General features: G+C 36.9%; 1 protein-coding gene and 1 long non-coding RNA gene across 3 annotated transcripts; both read right to left on the bottom strand.

The window, feature by feature from the left end:
- Positions 1-8338: 8338 nt before the first annotated feature.
- On the bottom strand, positions 8339-10195 carry LOC106767039. 2 transcript variants are annotated; one of them, XR_002668513.1, is made up of 4 exons: positions 9680-10195; positions 9160-9261; positions 8868-9033; positions 8339-8774 (listed from the first exon to the last, which is right to left on the bottom strand). It is a non-coding gene; the product is annotated as an uncharacterized LOC106767039 (long non-coding RNA). The 2 variants fall into 2 exon arrangements; XR_001376122.2 differs by having other exon boundaries at positions 9160-10187.
- Positions 10196-19686: 9491 nt separating this feature from the next.
- On the bottom strand, positions 19687-20641 carry LOC106768069 (pectinesterase inhibitor 9-like). Its single transcript, XM_014653036.2, has one exon. The coding sequence runs from the start codon at positions 20564-20566 to the stop codon at positions 19916-19918; it is 651 nt and encodes a 216-aa protein (XP_014508522.1). The 5' UTR covers positions 20567-20641; the 3' UTR covers positions 19687-19915.
- Between the last annotated feature and the right edge of the window lie 6035 nt (positions 20642-26676).

Below are 26676 nucleotides of genomic sequence, written 5' to 3' on the forward strand. Positions count from 1 at the left end.
TTCAACCTCATGGATTCAGTTGTGCATATCAAAACAACATATACAACAATTCAACCAATCTGCAGTAATCAGATTTAATTCAATAGAATTTTTTATCTCGGTCCAAANAATTTTATCCCCCAACTTTATCAACTACTTCAGGCTTTTCTTAAGAAACTTAAAACTCACAAATCTTTCTTTTAAGGAGAGTCAGACGCCCATCTAGGGATTTGTTTCCTTCCCTTGAAAGATTACTATCACCTTCACCAGTTAGAAGAACAGAGGAGATGGTTGAACAAACTCCTCCAAGACACACTCTTGCAGACCGATCTAATGTTGTTGGCCCTTTCCATTTTAACAGCATAGCCATGCCTACGGATCAAACGACCACCATGGTGATGAATCCAACACTTATACACCTGGTGCGAAGCAACCAGTTTCACAGCCTGTCAAATGAGAACCCCTATGACCATTTGGCAACGTTTAGTGAAATCTGCAATATAATGAAGATGGCAGGTGTATCAGATGATCGAGTAAGGCTTAGGTTGTTCCCGTTCTCATTGGGAGGCAATGCTAAGACGTGGCTTAATTCCTTCCCTAAAGGGACATTTACTACATGGGAGACTGTGGCTAAAAAATTCGTCAACAAATGTTTTCCACAGTCTAAAGTTACTCAGGGAAGACTGGAAATCTCATCATTCAAGAGAGGCATGGAGGAAAATCTAGGTCAAGCATGGGAGAGATTCAAAGGCCTACTCAGGAGGACACCAGTTCACGGGTTTGACAAGACAACCCTTGTTCTTGCTTACCTTGGTGGACTGAACATGCAGTCTAAGATGATGTTGGATGCCTCAACTGGAGGTGATATCAAACAGAAGACTGAGGATGAAGCCTAGGACTTGATAGAGAGTATGGTGGCTAATGGACAAGAAGCATACAATGAAAGGGGCGCACCTACACAAGAGAGGAGTCTTGCACTTACCTGCAGATGATGCAATGCTAGCTCAGAATCATCTTTTGACCCAAAAGCTAGATACATTGACAAAGGAGATTCCCAAAAGATCCTCTCGCAACTTCCAATGGAGATTCGCAATGTCTCCCAAACACAACAACTATGTGATTTCTGTGGTGGTGACCATATCAGTGGTCAATGTGCTATACCTGAGGAGATGCAACAGGAAGCTAATTACATGGGGGATCAATTCCAATATAGGCAAGGGAACTTCAACCAAGGAAATCCTAGCCAAGGTTGGAAAAACCATCGAAGTATTGGTCAACAACAGAATAACCCATCAGGGCAAACAGGAGGCTTCAGGCAGCAGCAACCTTCACCTATGTGGCAGCAGGTTACACATTTGACAGAGTTTGTCAAAGATCTAAATAATAAATTTGAGAAATTCTTGAAAGTTTATGATTCCAATCGTGCAAGTGACCAAGCTAGTTTCAGATCACTAGAGATGCAAATTGGACAACTGTCAAAAAGAGTAGAAACCATTGAGAAAAACCAGTTTAGGGCGAACACTGATGTTAACCCTAAAGAAGAATGCAAAGCTGTAGTGACAAGGAGTAAAAGAAAGGCTGAAAGGGAAGTTGTAGAGATTGGAAGCAGTGATGAAGAGGGGGAAAAAGAGGTCATTGAGATAAGCAATAGTGAAGGAGAGGAAGAAGAGGAAGCAAGATTTACTCACAACGGGCAGAACAAAGAAGTTTATAACCAAGTGACTATAGTGCCTTCAGTTATTAAACATATTCCTGCAAGGATGAAATTTTATCTTGGAGATATGATAGATTTAGATGAAGATGATGACAAGCAGGAATTTGATATTCAACCTCCAAAGAAGAATTATCCGCCTAAGGTAAAAGATCCAAGTTGTTTGAATCTTTCATGTGTTGTGAATGATTTTGATGTAGGAGGAGCCATGATAGATTTAGGAACTAGCATTAATATGATGTCCATGCGTCTCTTGAAAAAAAATTGGAGGTGGCGGATGGTTCCATTAAAAAGCCACTTGGTATGGTGGAAAATGTGGTTGTGCGTGTGTAGTAGTTAATATTTTTAGTGTACTTTATAGTCATGAGCATGGAAGATGAGGAAAGGATTCTAGTGATTCTTGGAAGACCTTTCTTGACTACTTCGAAGATGTTGATTAGTGTCTATGATGGGAGAATCATGATGAGAGATAAAGAGAATGTACTTCTGCATACTGGCTCTAAAGGAAGCAATGTTAGAGTAAAGAAAAGGGCCAAACAGAGAAAGTCCAGAAGGGAAGCTGCATCAGATGGTAGCACAACAAGTACCAATTCTAACAGTTGTAATGTTTTACAGGTACCTAAAGAGGAGGAGGTTGATAAAGGAGAAAGAATCCACTCTGAAGATACACCACTTCCAAGAGGATCGCAGGTAAGACTTAAAAATCGAAAGTGGATTGTCAACAAAATCAAAGAAGATGGCAAGGTGGAGATCAGAAGACCATATACTAAAGCCATTAGAAGAGTGGATAGAAGGCAACTAATGAGTTGGGTGGATGAAGATCTCAACTGGGATGGAACTACTTGATTATATTTAATCCCACTTTGTATAAGACATTCGTAGTTTTTAGGTTTATTTAATTTTGGACATGTAATTTATTGAATTTTTGAACACTTTTGGGTAGCATCTACTGAGGGATGCTAAAACTTTTATGTATCCACTGAAGGATATGAAGTAAACACACCTACTGAAGGGTGTTGGAAGGATAAGCACTTACTGATGAGTGTTAAGCAGGTTTGGGTCAGGCTCATGACGTTAAACACGCGCTACCTGGGAGGCAACCCTGTTGATTGTATTGTTTTTAATCCTGTGCATTTCAAGTTTAATTGTTGCATCTGAGAGGGGAAAGGCATATAATTGAAAAATTGAAGGTTGAAACTGAGTGTTATAAGGTAAGATTTCTCAAAAAGCAAGCAAAGAAGAAGAAGGAAAATTTACCGCAGACCGCTGAGCGGTTACGGCGCGATGAGTCTTGGCTTTTCTTAAAAGCTGAGCGGTTTTTGAAGTTCTTCACTTTGAAACTCTTCTTTGCATTCGCCTGAGCAGTCTCCTTAAGCCCTAACACTCTTCTTTCATTTTCAAGAGCTTTTTAGAGAGGTTTCCTCACTTTCTCATCACCCACTCACCAAAAATTCAATTTTCTACCATTGTTGAGTCAAAGTTTGGGGTTCTTGGTTGAGGGTTTTGCATTGGAGAGGACACTCATCATCAATTGAACAATTTTTCTGCAAGCATTCAAAGTCTCCACTCAAGTAAGTATGCAAATTTATGTTTAGGGTTTCTATTTTGGGATTTGTTGATAAACATGCTCAAGAACATGATAAATTGGGGCTTTTGATTTCTATGCATAAATTGATGAAATAGGAACTGTTTGAACCGATTTAATTGCATGATTTTGGTCTGGATTGATGAAATTAGCAAAACAGTGGAGATTAGGACAATTTAAGAAGGGTTTTTGAAAAAACCTAGTCGCCACCGCTGAGCGGTCTGTTTTGGCGCTAAGCGGTGGCACGACTGGAGGCAAACCACTGAGCGGTCTTCCTGGACGCTTGGGTAGTCTGTAGCAGATTTTGCTTAAAATGCTAGAATTTTTGGATGTTTGTTTGCTGAGGGGCCCTGTTTTCCCTCAGAACTGGATTATGTGTGATCCGAGTTATAAAATTGATGATGTATTAACCTCTAATGATGTTTCTGTAAATGTTATTTGGATGATTTAATGTAGGAATGTCTACCTCAAGAAGAGTTAAAACTATGGGCAACAAAAGGAAGGAGAAAGAGAGACCTAGGAGATTCTATTCTTCTAGGTTCCTCTCAAGGAAGCATGAAGAGCATTATGCTACTGTCCAGGAAAGGCGTTTGCTGATGGATAGAAAGGCCATGTACATCCCTGCCAGAATTTGGTCTGGAGATTGAGAGGCGAGGCTGGGAGAGATTGACTACATATCCAACACCAGCCAGTATTGAGTTGGTAAAGGAGTTTTATGCCAACGCCTTGCCCAAGGGAGGAATATCAGCTAGGAGATACATGAGTTATGTGAGGGGGCATTTGATCAGCTATGCCCCAACACCATTAATGCCTTCTTAGGGACTGAGTGGCCAGGAGAACACTGCAGGTATGCTGCTACACTAGGGGAGGCTAATGATTATGAAGATATTGAGAGAGTAATGTGCATCCTTGGGAGGCATTTTCAGAGAAATCGTAATGGAGCATTGTTAACAAATTGGCAAGCGTACCAAATCGTTTCAAGTAATAATAAATGGTAAGTCCAAGTATCGTTTTCCCAAGAGACTCACGACACTAAACTGTTGTGCTTTTGCTTAACCAATCAAGACTATAAAAATAATATTTTGGGATTTTTCAATATAAAGTGCAGAAAAATAAATATGAATGCAATTTGATCAATTGAGGTTAAACACAAAAGTGGATGGATGATGTTGATAAGATGAGATGGATTTGTTGCTAAGGTTAAGATTTCACCCAATCACTCTCATAAATTTACTTTTCTTATTAATTTCGCTTTGTTATCTAATTGTCATGCAAACTTTCTTAGTCTACCCTTAACCCGATCCCTCGGCGAAAAGAGCCTANNATTAGTTACTGGCTTGCTATCCCTAGCCTCCCCTAGTAATTAATAACGCATTAAGAACAGAAGCAAAAACAATTGATCGTCCTACCCCTATCCCTAGGTGGTATTGCTTAATCAAGGAATTTCCCTCAGTTCATGATAGTACTATACGTTCCCGTATCAATAAAGACAAACAACGATTATCGAATGAGTTAAACGATAAAAGCTTTAAGCGTAGAAGAGAAACCCAACAACTGATAATCAAAGCATACGCAAGCATATAAATAAAATAAAAATTTTGATATATGAGAGTTTAGAGGTTACATCTTTCCCCAGCAACACATAAGATTAGTTCTCCATCGTCATGGAGAAACTAGGTGAAGAATGGAATGAAAGAGATACAAACCCTAAAAAGGAGAAAAGGAGAGTTGTCACCATCTCCAAATCTAGCCCCAAAGGGGTGAAAAGCGTGTTTTTGTGCCTAAGCCATCGAAAGATACAAATCCTAAGACGTTCTGGCCTTTAAATAAGGCATAAAATTGACATAAAACAAGCCCAAGCCCAAACAGATCATAAAAAATAGGTTAAAAGCTCTTTTTGGTCCCAATTTTGGTTGGGAAAATTCAAAATGGTCCTTGTGTTGATTTTGTGTTCAATTTCGTCCCAAAGAACGAATTTTATGTTCAATTCGGTCCTTTTCAGTAACTCCGTTAAAATTGTTAACGACAACGTGTCCAGATGTGCAACTGCTGAGTGAGGTGTCAGTTTTTTGCTGACTAGTAATCCTTTTCAGTTGGAATTAGGATTTTTTAAAAAATTTAGAAGGGTAAAGTGGAAAAAAAAGAAAGACTTTCTTCTTCCTCTGAAACCCTAATTCACCATTACCCAAACCCCAACCGCCGACCACCGACCACCATCCATCATCTTCTTCCTCGCACGCCGTCAGCAACCATCGCACCTCGCACCTCCATCACCGTCGCACCTCCATCACCATTGCACCTCCATCACCCTCGCACCTCCATCACCATCGCACCTCGATCACCCTCGCACCTCCATCACCATCGCATCTCGCACCTGCAGAAAACAAACCCAAAAGCAGAAACGGTGGCAGCCTCCAGCATTTTCCAATTCCACTTCGTGTGCCCTTTTCCCCAAATCTGAACCCTAATTTTGGGCAGAGTTGTTCTTCCTTGTCCCTATTAGATCCATTATTGTCGATGTCCTCCTCTTCTCTTTTCTATTCACCATTGACTAAGTTTCCTCCTGCATTTGACAGTTTCCTTCATTTCTTAACATCAAGAAGCAATTCCTTTGTTTCAGAGTTTGATCGTGGTTAGTAGCGTACTCTTGTGGCAAGCTATACAAGCCCATGGTCATAAATAATGTCTTATGGTTCTCAAGATCCTTTGTAAAAGGGGCTCAACAAAATCACGTCAGGCAGCATGATGTTAACCAAAACAAGAACACCAGACCCTCAATTGTCATGGGGCAAAGAGTGTTCTAAGATATTGGCAGTCACCGCAGTGATATTGAGTGCCATTGGAATAAAGGACACAAACCTCACTCCAAACTGATGCACATGTCTCAGAGGAAGAAGAAAGTCTTTCTTTTTTTCCCATTTTGCCCTTCTAAATTTTTAAAAAAATCCTAATTCCAACTGAAAAGGATTCCCAGTCAGCAAAAAACTGACACCTCACTCAGCAGTTGCACATTTGGACACATTGCCATTAACAATTTTAACGGAGTTACTGAAAAGGACCGAATTGAACATAAAACTCGTTCTTTGGGATGAAATTGAATACAAAATCAACACAGGGACCATTTCGAATTTTCCCAACCAAAACTGGGACCAAAAAGAGCTTTTAACCTAAAAAATAACATAAAACAGGTCCAGGCCCATCTGACAACCGCCTGGCGCCTAATTTCACCGCCCGGCGGTTTCCCCCAAGCCGCGCCACCGCCCAGCGCTGGTCAACTGCACTCTAGTCAACTTTTCAGCATTCTGGTCAACTAGTTGACTTTTCTGGTTGATTGGTTGACTGGTTGACTTTTCTGGTTGACTGATTGACTTTTCTGCATTCTGTTTGACTTTTCTGCACTCCAATCATTTGATAATTCAACCATTGTTTCAAAATATTCCAAAAACCTACAAAATCAAGGGAATTTGACGAAAAAAATCATAAAACACGTCCTCAACTCTTTTATTCACAAAAATAAAGAAAACTCATGATTCCAAGCAAGTTTCTAAGTCAAAAGGGTGCTTTTGATATCAAAATTAAGTATGAAAATAACTGTTTTTAAACCTTTATCAAGCACTAGTTAACATCCTTATTGCAGATTTGGCTCCCCTAGCCAAGTATTGTATGGCATTTACTCATGCCAACATCCAACCATGCTCTCATGTTTCTGACATCACACTGCATCGGATTCTGGTCATCTATTGTATGTTGAGGCAGATGGACGTGAACATTGGTAAGATTATCACCAGCAAAATTCTGAGCTCCGCCAACACTGTGAGCAGCAGGACACCACTGGGACATCCGTCCCTAATTACATACTTGTGCCAGCAGGCAGGAGTAGACACTGCAATTCCACCCTATGAGAGGCCGAGGAGAGCTATTGATGCCTCCTATTATCGTCAGTACTATTGAGGTGACGAGCCAGCCGGAGCAGGTCCTAGGAGACGTCCTAGGAGGGCAGCATAGTAGGAGGATGAGCTTGCAGATGCACCGACACAACAACCTGAGCCTTTCCAGATGAGGGACATGTATATGTCCATGATGGAGGCGAAGATGGAGTCCCTTCGCAGAGGGCAGGTGGCTACTGCCGAGATGATTGTAGGACTATATGATTAGCCACTAGTGCACAGGTGGACTATGGACGAGTTCCATAGTGCGATGGCTTGGCCTCAAGGGCAGGTACAAGGTAGTAGGTCTAGAGCAGTTGGAGCCTCAGGAGGACAGGATGATGACCAGGAAGATGAGGACTTTGAGGATGCCCAGGATGAGGATGAGTATGACTCAGATGAGGACTTGCGTTGAGGGCATCTACTAATGGATGCCAACATTTGGACAGGGATTTTTCTTTTTCTTTTTTTTTTCTTGTACTTTGAATTAGTAGTAGAGGTTTTGTTCTTGTGTCTATGCTTGGCTTGTACACCGATTCTGATGATGGTTCAATTTTATTGCATGATGAGTTATTTACTACTGATGATTGATTGTGGAAGATGATTGAGAATGTGTGAATGTTGATATCCAAGTTAATGGTTCACTAACTATGTGAACAAATGAGTAAATGATTATGATTGTGATGCTAAGCAGGATTCATGAATGAGAAGTGAAAAAGCATGTTGTGTGAGGTATTGAGCTTCAGAGTTTTTATTGATGTGTGCACAGAGAATCATGAATGATATTGACTTAATCTTAATAATTGATTGAATTGCATGTTTATGTCATATGATCAAGGTGTCAACACCCAATTTCGTCCGGATAATTAAATAATATATTTTTTTTTGTTATTTTATTTTATTTTATCTTATTTTGATTTTAATTGTGTTTTCATTATTTTATATTTATGTTAGTTTTTTTTATTTCTTATTTTAGATTTTATTTTGCTTTCTATTATTCTCTTTTACGTTAGTTTCTTTTTGTTTTTTAGTTTATTTTTATAGGTTCTTTTATTTTAATTTTTATGTTATCAAAACAAAATCTAAACAAAAGAAAAAAAATATAAAAAAAAAGAAAAAAAGAAAAAAAGAGAAAAGTAAACCAAAGTCAACCCTGCATGTGACGTTTTGCAGTGACAAAGGCAACAATGCTTAAAATGTATATTCACAGCGGGAGTGACAAAAGTCCTTGGTTCCTCTTCCTAAAATTCCTACGTAAGACTACACTATACATCAATGGAGAAAGCTTTTTTAAACAGCTTCTGCCAACTGCAAAGTGAAAACAGGAAGAAGGAAAAAAGACAAAGAAAAATCTTACGCTAGAGGATATGTCAGAGCTCCCAGAAGCAATCCAGCAAAAAAAAGAGCTTGGTGTTTTTCAAAATGGTCTGACCACGGTCATTCAAAAAAGGAGACCTCACGGCTAGAGCAGGGGGACCTCTATTCTGTCAATTGGCATTCGGGCCACCAGACAACCAATTGCCTTCAACTTCGTTGTGAACCTTGGTGCCCAGTGAACTTAACTTTCCAGTGCCTGCAAAGCCAAAAGAAGTTCAATCTGAGAGAGCAAAGGGGACTTGAACCAAAAGGAAAAGCATTGAAGCTGCGAAGGTAAGTCTTCCTATACCTAAGCTCTTTGGTCATGCTCGTCTGTATGCTCATGTATATGCTTTCCTTGGAGATGAATGAGTGATGTTTGATCAATGTATATAGTTGTGTTGTTTTCTTGGTGACACCTTCTGTTAATCAAAACTACACCCCAAAATGTAGTTTCACAAGATTCATCAGCATAACTGACAATAGAAAATAGGCAAGGCTTCAATATTCCCTTTTCCTACATCTAGTAAAGGCTCTAAAAAATGTAATAAAGAGAAAACAGAAGCAGAATCACAGATGCATTCTTATATTAGTTTTCATACAAAAACAGAGGGCATTTTTTCTCTCTAGCAAACCATAGGTCTCCCTCAATCTGGGTAGTAACATCTGTTGTAGCCACCCTTAATCTTGAGACCGCCTTTCACCTGAAACAAGGAAACAAACCAAGTCACAAATTTTATACCGAAGCTTGTCTTTAGAACAACTGCTATATCCAGCGCATTCGAACAGGGATGACAGATTGACGTTTTGAGCTCCTTGCTCAATGTCCTCAATTTCCTCAATTTCCAGGACTTCGACACAACACCAAGCGCCCAAAATCTTTGGCCCATAACACAAAACACCTATCAGATTAAACCCTCACTCTCGCACTCATACTTACACTCATATGCACACAACAAACTCCAACGTTTCCAATCCCAATGAACAAAATATCAATCAACAGAGGAACCAATAAACAAGTGGCATTCAAAAAATGAGAAGAGAAAGAAAAATGCTTTCGTCCTCAACACCGACGGTGGTGTTTCTGGGGACGTTTGGTATCTAAGATAGAAGAAAGGAAACCCTTGGGTGGAGAGGAAGGAGGCGGCTTGCGGTGGCTGGTTGTCGACTGTGGCTGGCCCTGCATCAGGCGGTGAATGGTGGCCGGTTTGGTGGAGGCGACGACAAACAGTTTTGCCGGTGGTGGCAGTCTCGGACTCGAAGGAGAGGAACAGGGTCTCCCTGTTTGAGGGAAAAGAAGGGAAAAGAGGGAAATCTGGCGCCGTGGCCGGTAGTAGCCCGACGACGCTTGAGGTCACTGGCGACGCCGTGGGAAGTCCCTCGTGATGGCCATCGGAGCGAAGGCTGAGGCGGTAGTGGGCAGGCGGAGGAAACGAACCCTTCCTTTGGCTGCGTTTAGAAGAGAGACTTCAGGTCTCTGGAGTTGCTAAGTGAATGAGAGGCTTGAGGGAGGTTCGTGAGAACCCCTAATGCTTCTGCTGAAGCACAACCCTTGGGCTAGGGTCTTGGGCCAGACTCATTTCATTTCTCTTAAAATAGAAAACATAAAAACAAAGAAACCTTTTCCCTTTTGCACCCCCATTTCTCACTTGGACACCTCATTCCTTCCCAATTGGGCTTCGAGCTGTTATTCTCAATTGTGCCCCTATTTGTCATCTCGACACTCCATATCCTTTTTGTGTGTTTTTTGGGCTTAGGCCCATTTCCATTTCTGATAATTTTTTTTTATCTGCTTTAGTTACTTGGTGCACCCCATTTTGCTCATTTATTATTTGTTTGATTACTAGATTATGTAACCCCTTTTATGATAATCTTGCTCCTGTATTTTGAGTTTTGGGCTTGTTTATTTAAATTAAAAAATAAATATATAAATAAATAAAAAAACAATAAAAATTTATTTTAAAAGGTTTAAGCACATGTGCGACCATTCTGTCTGCCTTGTGCTAAAAACCTTTTTCTTCTTCTTTCAAAAAATCAACAAAAATTTATTTTTAAAGGTTTAAGCACACGTGCAACCATTCTGTCTGCCTTGTGCTAAAACCCTTTTTCTTCTTCTTCTTTCAAAAAATCAATAAAATTTATTTTAAAAGGTTTAAGCACATGTGCAACCATTCTGTTGGCCTTGTGCTAAAAACTTTTTTCTTCTTCTTTCAAAAATCAACAAAAAATTATTTTAAAAGGTTTTAGCACACGTGCGACCATTCTGTTGGCCTTGTGCTTTTTATATAAAAAATACCAAAAAAATGTAAAATCTACAAAAACTGAAAACATTTTCAAACAAACAAACAATCTCTCAACTAGAACTACGTAACCCTGATTTCTCATTTTGAGAATACGTAGGTGCAAGGTGAATCCTTGTCGGGCACAAAAAACACAAAAAATATTTTGTTTTATTTAGAGTTTTATTTTTTAGGGGAAATTAAACATTTTGCAAACGACATCAAATTCGCGTATTTAATTAAAGGTACTGCCTTAGGGCAGGCGTTGTAGGGTGCTAACACCTTGCCTTATCTTTTATGGTTTTCTCCATAGTTTTCCAGAATAAACTATGGTGGCGACTCCAAATCTCATTTCAAAACCCATTTTCTTTTTTGGATCGTCGTCCCGTCGTGAAATCGGTTGCGACACAAGGCCATGTTTCGAAACACTTACTTAGCCAAATTTTCACCCAAAGTGTTTAAAATGATATACCCTTTTTGAACCTTTTCCTTAAATAGTATGAAAACCCTTGTTTGAATTAAATTACCTTGAGTTGGGTTGAGAATAATTGTATGTGTTGAAAAGGTTCAAGTTTGGGCCTGTATGGGGAAAGTGAAAGGCAAAAGAAAAAGAAAAATGTTGATTTCAAAAGTTAAAAAAGAAAAATGCATGAGAAAAAAAAAAGAAGAAAAAAGAAAAAGCATGCAGAGTGAACTCAATGTAAAAAGGAAAAAAGGGAAGAAGTTGGGAATGAGTGAGATTGGTTAAAAAAAGAGTGTGCTTGAACTTTGAATGATGATTTAAACTCTCTTAACTCAAGGATTTTGTATTCCAGAAAAACCAATTTTTCTTGATAAGCCCAGCCTCATAACAAGCCTTGGAAAAAGTCCTTGTGATGGCATTTGCATGTGAAGATTTTGATTGTTTTAGATGAATGACAATATTGTTTTATGTGACATGTGAACAGTAGAGAGTAGAATGACCTCCTAAACATTTGAGTGATTGAGTGAAACACTTGCTTGGTGAGAATTGTTAAATCCATGTTTACATCTATGCTTAGTTGATTGATCATTCATGAACAAAACATCTGTTCGAAAAAGATTGATTATGTGAACTAAATTGGATTGAAAACATGCATGCATCTTTATAGGATTCCACTGAAATCTGGATTGTATAATAGCTTGTTGTGAGAAAAAGGAATTTTGAAAAGTGTGAATTATTTGATGAAGTAGAAAGCCAAGTTTTGTCTTGTTTGCTTGAGGACAAGCAAAGTTCTAAGTTTGGGATTGTGATAACGGTCTAAAAACCGTTATTTTCATACTTAAATTTGATGTTAAAACACACCCTTTATGGCTTAGAATGAGCTTAAAATCAAGTAAAACACTTAATTGAGTCTTGTGAGAGTCAAAAGTTGGTTTTAGAGGTATTATGCTTGTTTTTACATTGTTTTGCAGGGTTTTAAGGTGAATTGAATATGGAAGTACAATAAGGTGGACTTAGACCCATGAAAGAAGGAGAAAAATGATGAAAAGAAGGGTCAAGTGAACCGTTGAGCGCCAGAATGGACCGCTGAGCGTCCAGAGCGATTAAAGGGAGACCGCTCAGTGGCAAAACTGACCGCTGAGCGGTTAAAACGGCTAGAGGGAATTCGTTGAGCGGTGAACTTAGGCGCCTGGGTGGTTTTCTGCTTTTATTAGCTAGATTTTGTAATCTTTCTGTTATCTTTTTGGGTTTATATATAGCCTTAGTGCGAATCAAAACTCATTCTTTTGGCAGAGAGAAACGTCTAGTGCTATTCTACACACCTTGGAGGAGGTTCCTTGTATGCTTAGGCTCCAATCTACCCAGTTTAGGGTTATTTCTTCCATTCTTTCATCATATTTCATCTAGATTCACCATGATTATGGTGAACTAAACCTTAGGTTGTTGGGGAACAATGTAATCTTTTGAAACTCTCATATATCCAAATTCGTATTTATTTTATATGCTTGTATATGCTTGATTTATCAATTGTTGGGTTCTTCACCTTTGCTTAATGCTTTTATCGTTTAACTCATTCGGTAAAAGTTGTTTGTCTTTATTGATACGGGGACGTATAGTAATGTTATGAACTGGTGTTGAATTCCTTGATTATGTTAATACCGCCTAGGGATAGGGGTAGGCGAACAATTGTATTTTGCTTCCGCTTATCATACATTATTAATTACTAGGGAAGGCTAGGGATAACAAGTTGGTAATTAGTAATAGGCTCTTTTCACCAAGGGATTGGGTTAAGGGTAGACTAAGAAAGTTTGCATGACAATATGATAAATAAGCTAATTAAATAATAAGAGTAGATATATGAGGGTGGATAAGATGAAATTGTAAACCCCAACAACTCCATTCATCCATAGTTTCTTAAAGCCAATTGAATAATTGTATTTGCATGTTTATTTTTGTTCTTTGCATACACACCTCAATTTAATTCTTTTCTCAAGTCTTACACGATTTTTTTACATGAAAAGTAAGGCCTAAGAGTCCTTTGGGAAACGATACTTGGACTTACCCATTTATATTACTTGATAATGATCTGGTACACTTGTTAGGGACTTAACAGAAACTCTGAAAAACAGAATTCTATAAATTAACAGAACATGAAGTTGTTCTAAGACTTTTGACAGTTTAACATTTTCATATTCTGTTTCAAATAGATTTCTCTGTGATTGAGAGCTCCAAGAATTCTCCAAGAAGACCATGGTGATCATTCTTGAAAGAGATTACAAGGGAGACTTGTTGCGCACTTATTGATTAATCATTATCTGCACAATTGAAGGTGTATCTGGTTTGATCAAGAAGTTGTTCTGGCATCAGTTGTGTTGTTGTGTACCTTTTGTGATTACAGGGGTTAGACTCGTAGAGTCTTGTTCACTTTGAGGATTGTTCAAAGTGGTGTTGTAGATTGCAAGAGAGGGTTTCTTGCTGCAAGTCTGTTTTATTGTTGCAGCTATATTTTGGTTAGAGGGTTAGAGAGGAGATTTATATTTTTGACGTGGAGGTCTTCTATAAATTCCTTGTTGTAAAAACCTTGACCATTATAGTGCATTTGCTTCCTAGGTTGGAAGGACACTGATGTAGGCATTGTTGGCCGAACCAATATAAAAACCAGTGTTTGAATTTCTCTATCCCTTCTCTTTTATATTCATTCGACTGTGTTATTTGTGTAGTCAACTACGATATTCCGCTGCACTTATTTTTCTTTACTTGAAATTCAAGAAAGACATGTAAAGTTTTCAACTTTGTGTGAAAGATTTTTAAAAGACTCTGATTTTGAAAACTCACCAATTCACCCCTTCCTCTCGTGTAAAAATATGCCTACCTATTTCTCAACATCAATTACATGAGAAGAGGTGAAGAGAAGAAGGTCTTGAAGCTGAAGAAGGCGTTGTATGGTCTAAAGTAGGCTCCTTGAGTCTGGAATGAGAGAATCGACATCTACTTCAAAGAGAATGGTTATGAGCATGTCCGTATGAACACAATTTATACTTAAAGAAGGATAAATGAGATTTTTTTTATTGTTGCTTTGTATGTAGATGACTTAATCTTCTTGAGGAGCTGAACTTAACTAGTTAGTGAGTTTTAAGAAGTAATGAAGAGAGATTGAAATGACCGATCTTAGTATTATGATGTATTTCTTAGGTTTGGAGGTAGATCAAAGCTTGTGAGGTATTTTTTGTGATTCAAAATAAGTATACTAGGGAGATACTACATAAGTCGAAGATGTTGAAATACAATCCAATTTCTATTCCTATGTGTCAACATCCAATTTCGTCCGGGTGATTGAATAATAGGACTTAATTTTTGTTTTTGTCTTATTTTATTTTCATTTTTTTTATTTTATTTGCTTTTTAATTTATAGTTCTTATTTTACTTTCTACTATTCTCTTTTATGTTAATTTCTTTTTGTTGTTTATTTTTTATTTTTATTTTACTTTACTTTTTCCATTATGATTTTCCTTTTTCCTTTTTGATTTTATTTTTATTGATTATTTTAGTTTTGATTTCATATAATAAAAAAGAAAAAAAAAAGAGAAAAAACGCAAAAAGAAAATGAAAAAGGCTTTGTCAGTTTGTGAAAAAAAGAAGGAAAAACACGGTCTTGGCAGAGGAGGGATTTTGGGGCAGAGGTTGTTGGTCTTGGCAGGCAAGGAATGACACGACACGGCCCTCCACTACTCTGCTCCTGGATACGTTTCCACCTCCTTCACCAATATCATTCTCACCTTCTCATCATTCCCTCCTCTCCACTTCGACATCCTCAACACACAACGTCTTCATGGTGATCCTTCACATTTACCCATCACACTCAACAGATCCTCACACACACTCCTTTTCTCTCAATCACTCAACATGCACACCAGACCTCATCACTCTCAATCAACAAAAAAAAAAAAAACAGAAACGATTTTTCTCCCTCACAACATAACCAAAACCATTCTCCATTGTCGTTAGCACTCACCATCTTCATCCGAGACCACAATTTTGAGGCAACACCTTCATTTTACACAACGTGTTCATCATCATCCTGAATAATTCTTCATAAAACCAAATTCAAAGAGGGAAGAACCTTGAAGCAGAGAAACTTAGTCGCGCCTCCTTTGCCTCTCCATCTCTACACGCACTTCAGCCTCTTTGGCCCTCCACCCCAACAAACATCACCATCCATGTTCATCCATGATGACAACCTATTCACATCACACAGATTCCTCTGGTAGACCACCTCTCTTCCCTAATCCATAACCACCGAATCACATTGTTCCCCAATTCCTCACCAACAACAGAAAACAGAATCTCACACAATCTTTTCCTCTCCATCCCAACACACACGCCTCTTTTACTCCCAACTTCCATCACATATTCAATAAAATCCATACAATCATCAAACAGAGGAAGCCCCAAATTTCACCATCTTCATTGTCAATATCTAATCGAAGTAGATTTAGGAGAAGGGAGATGATGTCCCTGTCACCTATTCCATTTGCGAGCCCGAAAACGGCCTCAGGCAGCGACTAGGAGCATCGACGAAGGCGCAGGCATAACCTTGGGTGGAGATGACGTGCGGGTACAAGGAAAAGCTCGACGTAGAGCGTCGACCCTGGATTGGTGACGGCGGCCCCCTTTTGTAACTCCAGTGGTGATCCACGTCGTCTCTGGTGGTGTTGATAGCGAATGACATCGCAACCTAGGGTGGGAGAGATCGTCCTCGCGTGAGGAGAAGAAAGGGAAGAGAGAGCCTGCAGCGACGAAGGTGCAATTCGCGGCGACCGGCGGAGTTTGTGGCGGCAACCGGTGCCACTAGATGACGCCTTGGACGGCGGCTGTTGCAGTGTTTGCCATTTGCGCGCGCCTGAGAGGATATAGTTGCCACTCTAGGTTTCAGGATTCGCGGCTTTGGAAGTGAAGAGGGAAAGTGACCTTGAAGCAACTGGCATAGTGATGGCTGCGACGATGACTCTGGCGACAGCGCGACTTCCATGGAGGTAGTGGCGACCATCTTGAAGGTGAACGACGGCCTCGATTGGTGGCTCAGGCGACGAGAAGCGTTGTCGGCGGCGCCGTTGGATCTCGTTTTGCCGTGGTCGGAAAGTAAGCGGTGGCCGTGAGCAGCGGAAAGGCATGTCGCTAGCTTCTTCGTTCAGAGGAAGAGACTCTAAGTCTCTGAAGCTCTGAAGCAGCATTTGGCGAAGTGAGAGGAAATTTTGGGAACCCCTAGTGTTCCANATTTTAGGGCAAAGAAAGCTTTGGGCCTGGCTCTGGGCCGCATTCCTTCTGCCTGCCACCCCTTACATTCCCGTTTGCACTCCTCTGCCATTTCTGCAAACAGAAAAAAAATAAGGCCTTGGGCCTGGCTGTGGCTGGAGTTTCTTCCCTGCACCCCTCGTTTGCTATTCATACCGCCATTCCCTACAAACAAGAAAAGAGGCCTTGGGCCTGGTCAGCAAAGTATTTGTGGCACCTCCAATCTTCATAGTTGCACCCCTTCATTCATCTGGGCTCAGACCAAAAACCATTATGTGGCACCGCCAATTTAATAATTACACCCCTAGTAGTCTCAACCTTGCTGTGCACCCCTGTTTTTTTAATTTCTGCACCTCACTCTTATTGGGCTTGTTGGATTGTTTTATTTTTATTGTCTTTGCTTTTATTATTATTTTTGTTTGACTTTTGTGTTATTATTTGTTTGTTATACTCATTTGTTATAAAAAAAATAAATAAAAAAATTAAAAATTAAAAATCAAATAAAATATTTTGAAAAGGTTTAAGCACACGTGCGACCGCTCGCGTAGGCCTTGTGCTGAAAACCTTTTCCCTTTCTTTTACAAAAATAAAAAAACAAAATAAAAATATTTTGAAAGGGTTCAAGCACACGTGCGACCGCTCGCGTAGGCCTTGTGCTAAAAACCTTTTCCCTTTCTTTTACAAAAATTAAAATCAAATAAAAATATTTTGAAAGGGTTCAAGCACACGTGCGACCGCTCGCGTAGGCCTTGTGCTAAAAACCTTTTCTCTTTCTATATAAAAATACAAAAAAATATAAAATCTTCAAAAACTAAAAATATCTTCAAACAACAATCTTTCTGAAAGAACTACATAACCCTGATTTCTCAGTCCAACTGAGAATACGTAGGAGCAAGGTCAATCCTTGTCGGGCAGAAAAAACACAAAAAATATTTTGTTTTCTTTAGAGTTTTATTTTTTAGGGAAAATTAAACATTTTACAAACCACATCAAATTCGCGTATTTAGTTAAAGGTACTGCCTTAGGGTAGGCGTTGTGGGGGTGCTAACCCCTTCCCCACACGTAACCGACTNCCGAAACCAGAATTTGGTTTTGTAGACCTTGCCTTATCATTTTATGGTTTTTNCGTAGTTTTCCAGAATAAACTATGGTGGCGACTCCAAAACATTTTTTCAAAAATTGTTTTCTTTTTTGGATCGTCGTCCCGTCGCGATTTTCTAGTTGCGACTATGGAACCTGGCAAAAAGCTATCCAAGCATCAAGATAGGGACTGAATTGACGCCAATAGATACTGCAACTTAATTGGAAGTTTGAGTTACTTAATGAATACAAGGTCAGCCTTGATGCTAAACGTAGGAATCAATAACCACTTTATGGAAGAGCCAAGATATTCTCATTGGAAAACGTTGAAACAAATATTAAGGTATGTGAAAGGAACTATGACATTTGGGCTATTTTATACTAAGTCGAACAATTACTGGCTTAATGGATACTCGGATACTGACAGGTGTGGAGACATAAAATGACTAGAAGAGTAAGACAAGTTACATCTTCATTATAGGGAACACAACCTTCACTTGGCTCTCAAAGAAGCAACCTATTGTGGCGCTATCAACGTATAAGGCAGAGTACATGGCAACATCCTAGAGTGTGCGACATGCAATCTAGCTTAAAAGCCTATTGGATAAGCTTTTAGGAAGAAGATAACATATAGTTGATATGTTCACGAAACCACTGTCTATAGTAATGTTTCATGAATACAGAAAGATGATTTGTCTATAGTAATGTTTCATGAATACAAAAAGATGATCCAGATGAAAGAAGGCAAAATTTAAATTATGAAAGAGTTTTGTAGGAATAAACTAAAATTTAGGATTTTTTAAATAATTATTAAAAGTGGTAGTATTTATTGTTATTGGAAAAGAAGAGTCAGGAAGTTACTCTCTTATGTTTTCCATTTATTATGATCTATTATTTGTAATATTTGAGAGTAGGTAGAAAGGATTAATATTAATCCTATAAATGGTAAGACTTATAAGAAATAAAAACACATCAAAAAATATACAAGTGATTGTCATTTTCTAATCGGATCTGATTATCATTTTATCACAAGAATTATACTATTTATTGGAGAACGATGTTGCCTTTTCAATGAAAAACAAATTGGCGCTGAGTCTTCTGCAACCTTTTACGACTCACGCAACTTTTGTCGCTTGATCTCGCACTTATAATTTCTTCATTATATAACGCTGTTTCTGAAATTATTGTCATTTGTATATTGTTAGACATGTGGAATGATCTTAGAACTTAATGTTTCTGAAAAATTATTCCTCATATTTTAGGGATATTTTGGTCATTAATGATGGAATTAAACTAGGATAAGCTATTACCTTTAGAGAGAAAACCATATGGTCGTTTAGAAACATCTATTTGATTCTAACACTAATATTAACAATAGCTTTGTATGTTAAGATAATAATTTTTTTTATGTTCTATTTATATAGCCAAGAAAGAGATAATAAATTGGTAACTTTTAAGATCAAATTAATCAATGTTTTGATGAAATAATTGACTTCTCAACTCTAATTAAGGATCAATATCTTAATCTATCACATGATAAACTCATTTTGTTTTCCAAAACAGTAAATAATTTATTAATATAATTACTTTTCGATCGCTTTCGAATTATAGTTGACCGAGTGGAAATATAAGTAATCAGTTTTGTTTCTTAACATAAATTATTTTCTTTCTCGAAACAAAACTTGTGAGATTAAAAACATTTGAGATTTAATTTAATTACTAACCTTTTATTGACTTTTTAAAGCATTACAACAAATCTCTTAAGCTATTCTATTCATATGCATGCACAGACAATCATTCAACAAAGCAAGCCAAATATTTAAATATCATGAAGGATTCCAAACCTTTTACAATTATTTACATCATCAAAACTATTCTTCAATATTAGGATCATTATAAACAATAAAAATAGTTAATCAAAATTTTTGTGAAGATTAATTATATATCAACAAAAATTTGAAATAATTTATATCACTATGATAATAAAAAAACTAAAAACCTTTATTTCTCACTTGTAACAGTCACAATTACATTGAATAATCAATAAAATTGTATAACAAACAAAACTTGTTTCAACCTTATTGTACTGATTTACACGTCCATATGCATATTATTTTTAGCTAAGGACAATTGATGTTAACCAACCTAAAGAAGAAACCATGTGACATTCGCATGACTAAATAAGAGATTATAAGTAGCATATATGTTATGTGACTGATAAGAAAAAATAGTAGCATACGTTAATTAGGGTTTCATGGTGGCTCTAGCTGCTACATGGTAACTAGAAGCATATCTGTGAAATAAATTCAGTGCATTACTAGTGACCTCTGCAACATTTTGTGCCTTAAACTTTATAGTAGCAGTCCTCTTACTCATCTTTGTTCCAGGGAACGATTGAACACAATAGCTAGCATCTGTTAAGGCAGTGCTTACCCATGTCTCAACATTACTTATGTGCCACAATAAGTTGTCATCTATGATGGTGCTTTTGTTTATCCTGCGGAGCTCTTTGATGGATTGGCAAAGTTGGTCAACACTATCATTCAGTTGCATTACACAATCTTGCACAGTAAGGTACACTCTATCATTCTTGAACCCTTCAAGTTCCTTGGCCACTTTTAACAAGTATGCCCTAGTTTTTAGTGCCCTTAAGAGGCTCACCGAAAGGGCAATATGGGCCAAGTGCTGAGGGCCATCAATGGTGGAATTTGAAAATCTGGCTAGGCAACGTATGCACAGATCAGGGAACCTTGTTCCTTGGCAAGAGGACTCTATGTAAGTCATTGTTTGGTTTTGGTTTGAGGGTTTCTGCAGAGCCAAAGATGGATCAACTGCAGCAAGACATAAAAGGATAGAAAGGAAAGTGACTATCAATGGCTGGTTCAGGTGTGCCATATGAATTACTGACAGGGTGATCGTGATTTGGTTTTGCTTTTGAGTGTGATAATGAAGAGTAAGAGTTCTTCAATCTCAAACGCAGATTTTTGGTTGAGTGAAATGACAAAGGAAATGTTGTTTATATAGAGAAGTGCTTCTGACATCATGGGATGCACATGATCTTTCTATTCTCTTCACGTGCATTTGTCACCAGCAATGAAGAACAGAAACGAGAGTATAGTATAATTTTATAACGTGATTTGTATCATGGGTCAGATTAGCTTTAACTTTAATTAAGCTGAACTATCATATTAGATACAGATAACAATGGATTTGTTTTATCACTTTTTTTATATCAGCCTAAAGAAAGTACACAGGTCATGGATATTGGGGCTCACTACTACACATTTTAGAGATGTTATGGTAAACAGAGTCCATGTTTCTTTATCAAATGTTTGTGATTGTACAAAAAAAAATTTCAGTATATTAATAATTGGATATTGAAATCTCAAAATGAATAATGAATTAAAATCAACAATATAAACGAAAAAACACCTATAAATATCAATTTTTTATATAAGTTAAACTTATATTTTATTAGTTTTGCTTATTCTTATGAATCTTCTCATAAAAATCCATCACTAATGTTAGACTTGAAAATTTGTCTTAAAAACACAGAACAATTAAAATAAATAAATGACTTATTAATGTTATGTTTTCCAATATATATCTTAAAAAGATCCATCAGTAATTAACCAATATCAATATTCCAGCCAGAGTTCATCATACATACATACATATACACATTCTAACTAATTATATGTAAAGTGGCACGTGCAATAATCAATGCTGGTCAACTTTTTCTTGCCAAAGGTTTGCAGTTATAAGTATTGACTTGAATTATATAATCTCCGACCACAGGGTTGTGCTACACAGGAAGGGAAACGTATGAAATTAGGATAAATGGGAATGGTTTTATGCTTAAAGTAAGAGATTAATCATGATACAGTATGCTTAATCATAGTGCAACGTGGAGTTTTACTAGGCGATGACAACGGGTCTTTGTCTACTATAAAGAGGAAAGGTAATATAAAGCACATGCATGTAGTTGAACAATAGATTAACAAAACAAGATAACCAAACAAGATAAAAGTAAATTACACTTATACCAAAAAACTTGCACTCTCTTACATTTTGTTTTCATCATTACAATCATTTGCTTTAAAGGGATATGTAATGTAACAAAACAAAAATGATGTGTGATGTTAGAAGGAGATACTGCACTATTTAAAAAAAATGGGAGTTTGTAAATGATTCTGGAAATGTAAAACTTTCCAAAACAGTTTGTCTTACGGTTTGTTTCGAAGGCAATGAACCAATCTTGCTATATATACCTTATATGGAGGGATAAGTTGTCCTTGTACGATGTATTTGTGAGAAAAATTCTTAAATCATCATATGTGAGGACTCATTTGCTGGGTTTTAAACCTAACTACAGGGTATGGGTTGATTATGGAAAACAAGAGTCAGATGAGAACAACTAGGTTATGCATTTAGTACCTATGATAACACGAATTGTGTTGATCAATTTGGGTGAATAACACAAATGGTGTATGATGTATACAGGCAAGTAACTTATATAATAAGCCATTATCGTTGAATTAAATCAAATGAGTCATTATCAAATTATTGTCTTTTCAAAAATTTCATAACAAGATCTTTTAACATCTATATGACCAAACAAATTGTTTACGCATTGTAATTGTACAAATACATTTTAAATCAACTAAAACATAAAATCAATTCGTTAAACTTCTTCATGAATAATACATTAGAATTAATTTTCAGTTTATTCAAGCAAAGAGTGATTATTGCATAATGAAACCATATGCAAAAATTTTCACAAAAACATATTAGAACAATTGTATAACACGATCCTGAACCAAAAGCTCAAGAAAAAAGAAAAAAGTATAAAGATGTTAGTCAGACAAAATATACAAATTTTATACGGATTCACTCTTGTAAGATACATCTTGTAAACATATGCAACTTGAGCATAGTTTTCTCCTAAAGAAATCTTAAATGCATTATGATATACAACCTTGCAAAATCAAGACACTCTTCCTTGTTGTAAAAACCGCAATCATTATAGTGCATTTGCTTCCTAGGTTGGAAGGACACTAGATGTAGGCATTGTTGGCCGAACCAGTATAAAAATTTGTGTTTGCATTTCTCTATCCTTTATCTTTTACATTTCAGTCAACTTTATTCTTTACGCACTCAACTACGTAATTTCCGCTGCATACATATTCTGATTGCTTGCAATTCAAGAAATTTCAAAAAGCTATATACTTTGATTGCAAGATTGCGAAAAGAAAGTGTTTTTGAAACAACACCAATTCACCCCCCTCTTGGTGAAATAAAGAAGCCAACCTGTTTTCCAACAAGGTTTTGGTACAAAAGGCCAATTTTGTGCTGGAAAGGGAGGTAAACGATTACCAGCTCCTTGTAATCGCTTACAGCACCACCATACCTATGTCAATGGTCTAGGAACTCCCCTCTCAACCTAGAAACAACTTTCCTGGGTCTTCCATCCACTTAGGTTGAAATTTGTTGTTGTGGACCCTTTCAACCATGGCCAAAATGCTTAAACTATCCAAAAAACATTGAAAAAACACACCTAAGTACTCATGGGGAGCTCTTCAACCATGATTGGGTAGCAACACTCGGGTTTTGGTACAAAAAGCCAATTTTGTGCTGGAAAGGGAGGTAAGCGATTACCACCTCCTTGTAATCGCTTACAGCACCACCAGACCTGTGTCAATGGTCTAGGAACTCCCCTCTCAATTTAAAAACACCACGTAGGGGTGACAGAACTGGACCTTTGTTATAAAAATCCGAAAGGATAACTATTCAAAAATACCACCAAACAACAAATGGAATGAAAATAACAACCAAAATTCTAAATAAAATTTTGGACTAGATAATGTATTTATCACAAATTACAATGAAAATAGTTGTTCCAAATAAAGGTTTTCATACTTTAACATGTTAAAAATACTACACTAATCACAAATTACATAAATTAATCAAGTTTTGAACTATATCCAGTGTAGGGAGTTCTACAAGCTTTGCTTTTGTAACGCTTACGGCGTACTCCTTCCTTCATAATGGTTTCATGGCTGTAAATTCCTCCCTCGCATGCAAACTCATTGTAATTGTCATGTTCTTCACAAGGTGTACTGTAACCACCATCATCTTTATTCTTCTCTTCAAGCAGCTCAGCCTGCAATGCAGATAACTCTTCTTCTAATTCTTCAATTACAGCATGTTGTTCCTCCAAAGCAGCATCAACATCAACATCATTTAGATTGCTCTTTTGTTTTCTATTGCTTGTTGACTTTCTTCCTTTCTTCAAATCCTCTCCAGTTGGATTAACTGATGCTCTTACAAATGCCTGACTCATTTCTGTCGTTAATGCACCATAATCATCAAGCATCTACAAATTCTTCAAAATTATCATTGTATAAAACCAATCATTCAAACAAATATATTAATAAAACCATGAAGTACCTACCACACCAGTCTCCATTGCACATTTGATGAACTTGTCTCCTACATTTACATTCATCCAATACAAAATTCTAGGGTATTTATGAACTAAAACATTTAAAGGAATGAAAATATCACAAAACCATACCTGAAATAAATTATACAGATCATAATTAGTCATCTACGCTCACTAATAACAAACAAACAATCCATGTAAAACATTTACCTAGATCACGTATACACAACCATCCACATACATAGTGGTTGCACCTTTTCCTCCATTCCACGTTGTACAAGCTTTGGAGAAACTACTAAGTAGATAATTATACACTATACGACCCCAACAAAAAGTACCCAAATCACTTATTCTATCAAGTATTTCAAAAAAAAATTGGGAAGATTGTTTTGGTGCGATTAGGTAACAATATCTCAGTAATTCCTACCAAAATGTACAACCTACAAACATCTATTGAAGACAACTTCTTGTGTTGTTTCAAAATAAAATCGTATATCACTTCCAATTAATATTTTTCTTTTCCTTTACCAAAGTACTTCCGACAATGACTTGTTCTAAGATTATTTTCATTCAATTTAATCTGGGCACCAACTAAACTCAACCCTAAGCTTAAGGTAACATATAATTCCTTGAATTCCACAAATTTTTCTCCAAAAGAAAAACCACCCCTCTCATAAACCCATTTAATCAATAAGTCGCTAAGAATATTCCTATCAATCTTAAGGTTATGATTTAGTTCTAAAAACCATTCAAAGGGAGTCTTGGAAATAATAGACTTCTGCTCCTCAGTCAAAATGTCATTCAAACCGGCAACAAAATTGGTTTTCAATGAATGACGAACAAACAACTGTAGAAGAAAAGAAAATTATATTTCTTGTATCAAGTCGCAAAAAAACCCATAACGCATAATGACAAAGCAAAAAAAATAAGCAAGAAAATACACAACGAAGAACCCAACCCCAAAATACGCATACGAATGCGTCAAACGAAGGAAGTATATACCTTGTTCGAAAGACCAATGTCAGGGGTCGAAGCCATTGCACACAAAAACGAAGACAGAATGAGAAACTTTAAACAAACCTTCCACGGAGATCGGTGAAAGCAAAGCACAAACTCCATAGAAAAACGAACACACAAAATGAAATCAAAATGAAAACCCTAAAAATGGAGGTGGGAGAAGAGAGTGCGAAGGAGAGAGAACGTAAATTTCAAAATGAAATCCCTAGGAGTGAGAAGAGAGTGTTATGGATAGAGGATGGAGTGCGAAAATGAAGGAGGGGTAGTTTCGAATCCATCCCTAAACCCCATCCAAATCAGATTTTTAAATTAAAACTAACATTCAAAATGGACCAATTAAAACATTACACATGGCGTTGTCAAATGCGTTGTTAGAATATCGCGATCCTTAAAAATATGAGTAGTGGTACGTTGACACGCCCACGTGGCATGCACATTCAAATGACACGGATTCTTTTAATTTTTTTTCCAAAACTAACCTTTTACTTTTAATAAAAATTAAAACAGTGGGGCCCACCATGTTATTTGAATGTAATAATGAAAAAAGGGTGTTAAAGTAAAATTTTTCTAAAAATATTACGTCTTCAAGTGAAAAAACTGTTTTGTAAAGAAAAACTATCTTTTTAAGGTTTTAATTGGTTTCAAATGGGTAGAGGATTTGGTTCCAAAGATCGAAGAGTTGGTACAACAAATATTAGTGTAGGTGTGTATCATACGTTTGAAGGAGAAAAATTCTTCTCAATTATTAAGATATTTTTTCCTAAATTTTTTTTCTCCTCGATATTTAGTATGCATGATAGATCAAAATTTTCCACTGAATGCCATTTATAAAGTTCAAGTTTAACAAACTTCAAACGAGCTGCAGACGAACTTTGAATGAATGATGATTGAACTTCAAATGAAGGACACACAAACATGGAATGAACGATGGAAGAAACAATAGATGAACTCTAGGGGAACGAAGCTCTGGATGTACGACCGATGGAAAAACATCAGACGAACGATTGAGGAGCTTCATACGAAAACAAACTTCTGTTGGGAAAATCTCACTATATACACTCATAATGTGATCCACACAAATAATATTACTCTTCAATCCATTGTGGGTGTTTTTTATTAAACATTGACAACCTTTAAATAGGTGCAAATCAGGCCTTGGGCCAAGTACAAATGATAAAAACTGACAATAAAATATCAACTTACCTAAAAATAAAATCTCCTTATTCTATCAAAAAATAATATTCTACCTAATAAACACAAAATCATAACTACCCATTCCTCTTTTATCTCTATCAAATTAAACCAAATATTACTATACCCAATGATGAGTCAATATTTTATTAACTGCACTTAGTTTATTGTACCGAATTTAATCAGGGAATTGTGCTTAAATGTCCAGAATTTTTCCGTTTTTGTTAATAGTGCTTAATTTGACCGGAAATTATAATTTTAATTAATTTGAATATTCTGAGCTAATTATTTGCATTATTAATTGTAGGGAAAATTTTAGAAATATAATTTGAGACATTTGGGAGATTAAATG

The sequence above is a fragment of the Vigna radiata genome, chromosome 7, assembly GCF_000741045.1.
Source record: "Vigna radiata var. radiata cultivar VC1973A chromosome 7, Vradiata_ver6, whole genome shotgun sequence".
Lineage (NCBI taxonomy): Eukaryota > Viridiplantae > Streptophyta > Magnoliopsida > Fabales > Fabaceae > Vigna > Vigna radiata.

What these genes read in the sequence shown, in the direction of transcription:
- LOC106768069 (XM_014653036.2), bottom strand. Translation starts at nt 20,566, where the DNA reads ATGGCACACCTGAACCAGCCATTGATAGTCACTTTCCTTTCTATCCTT.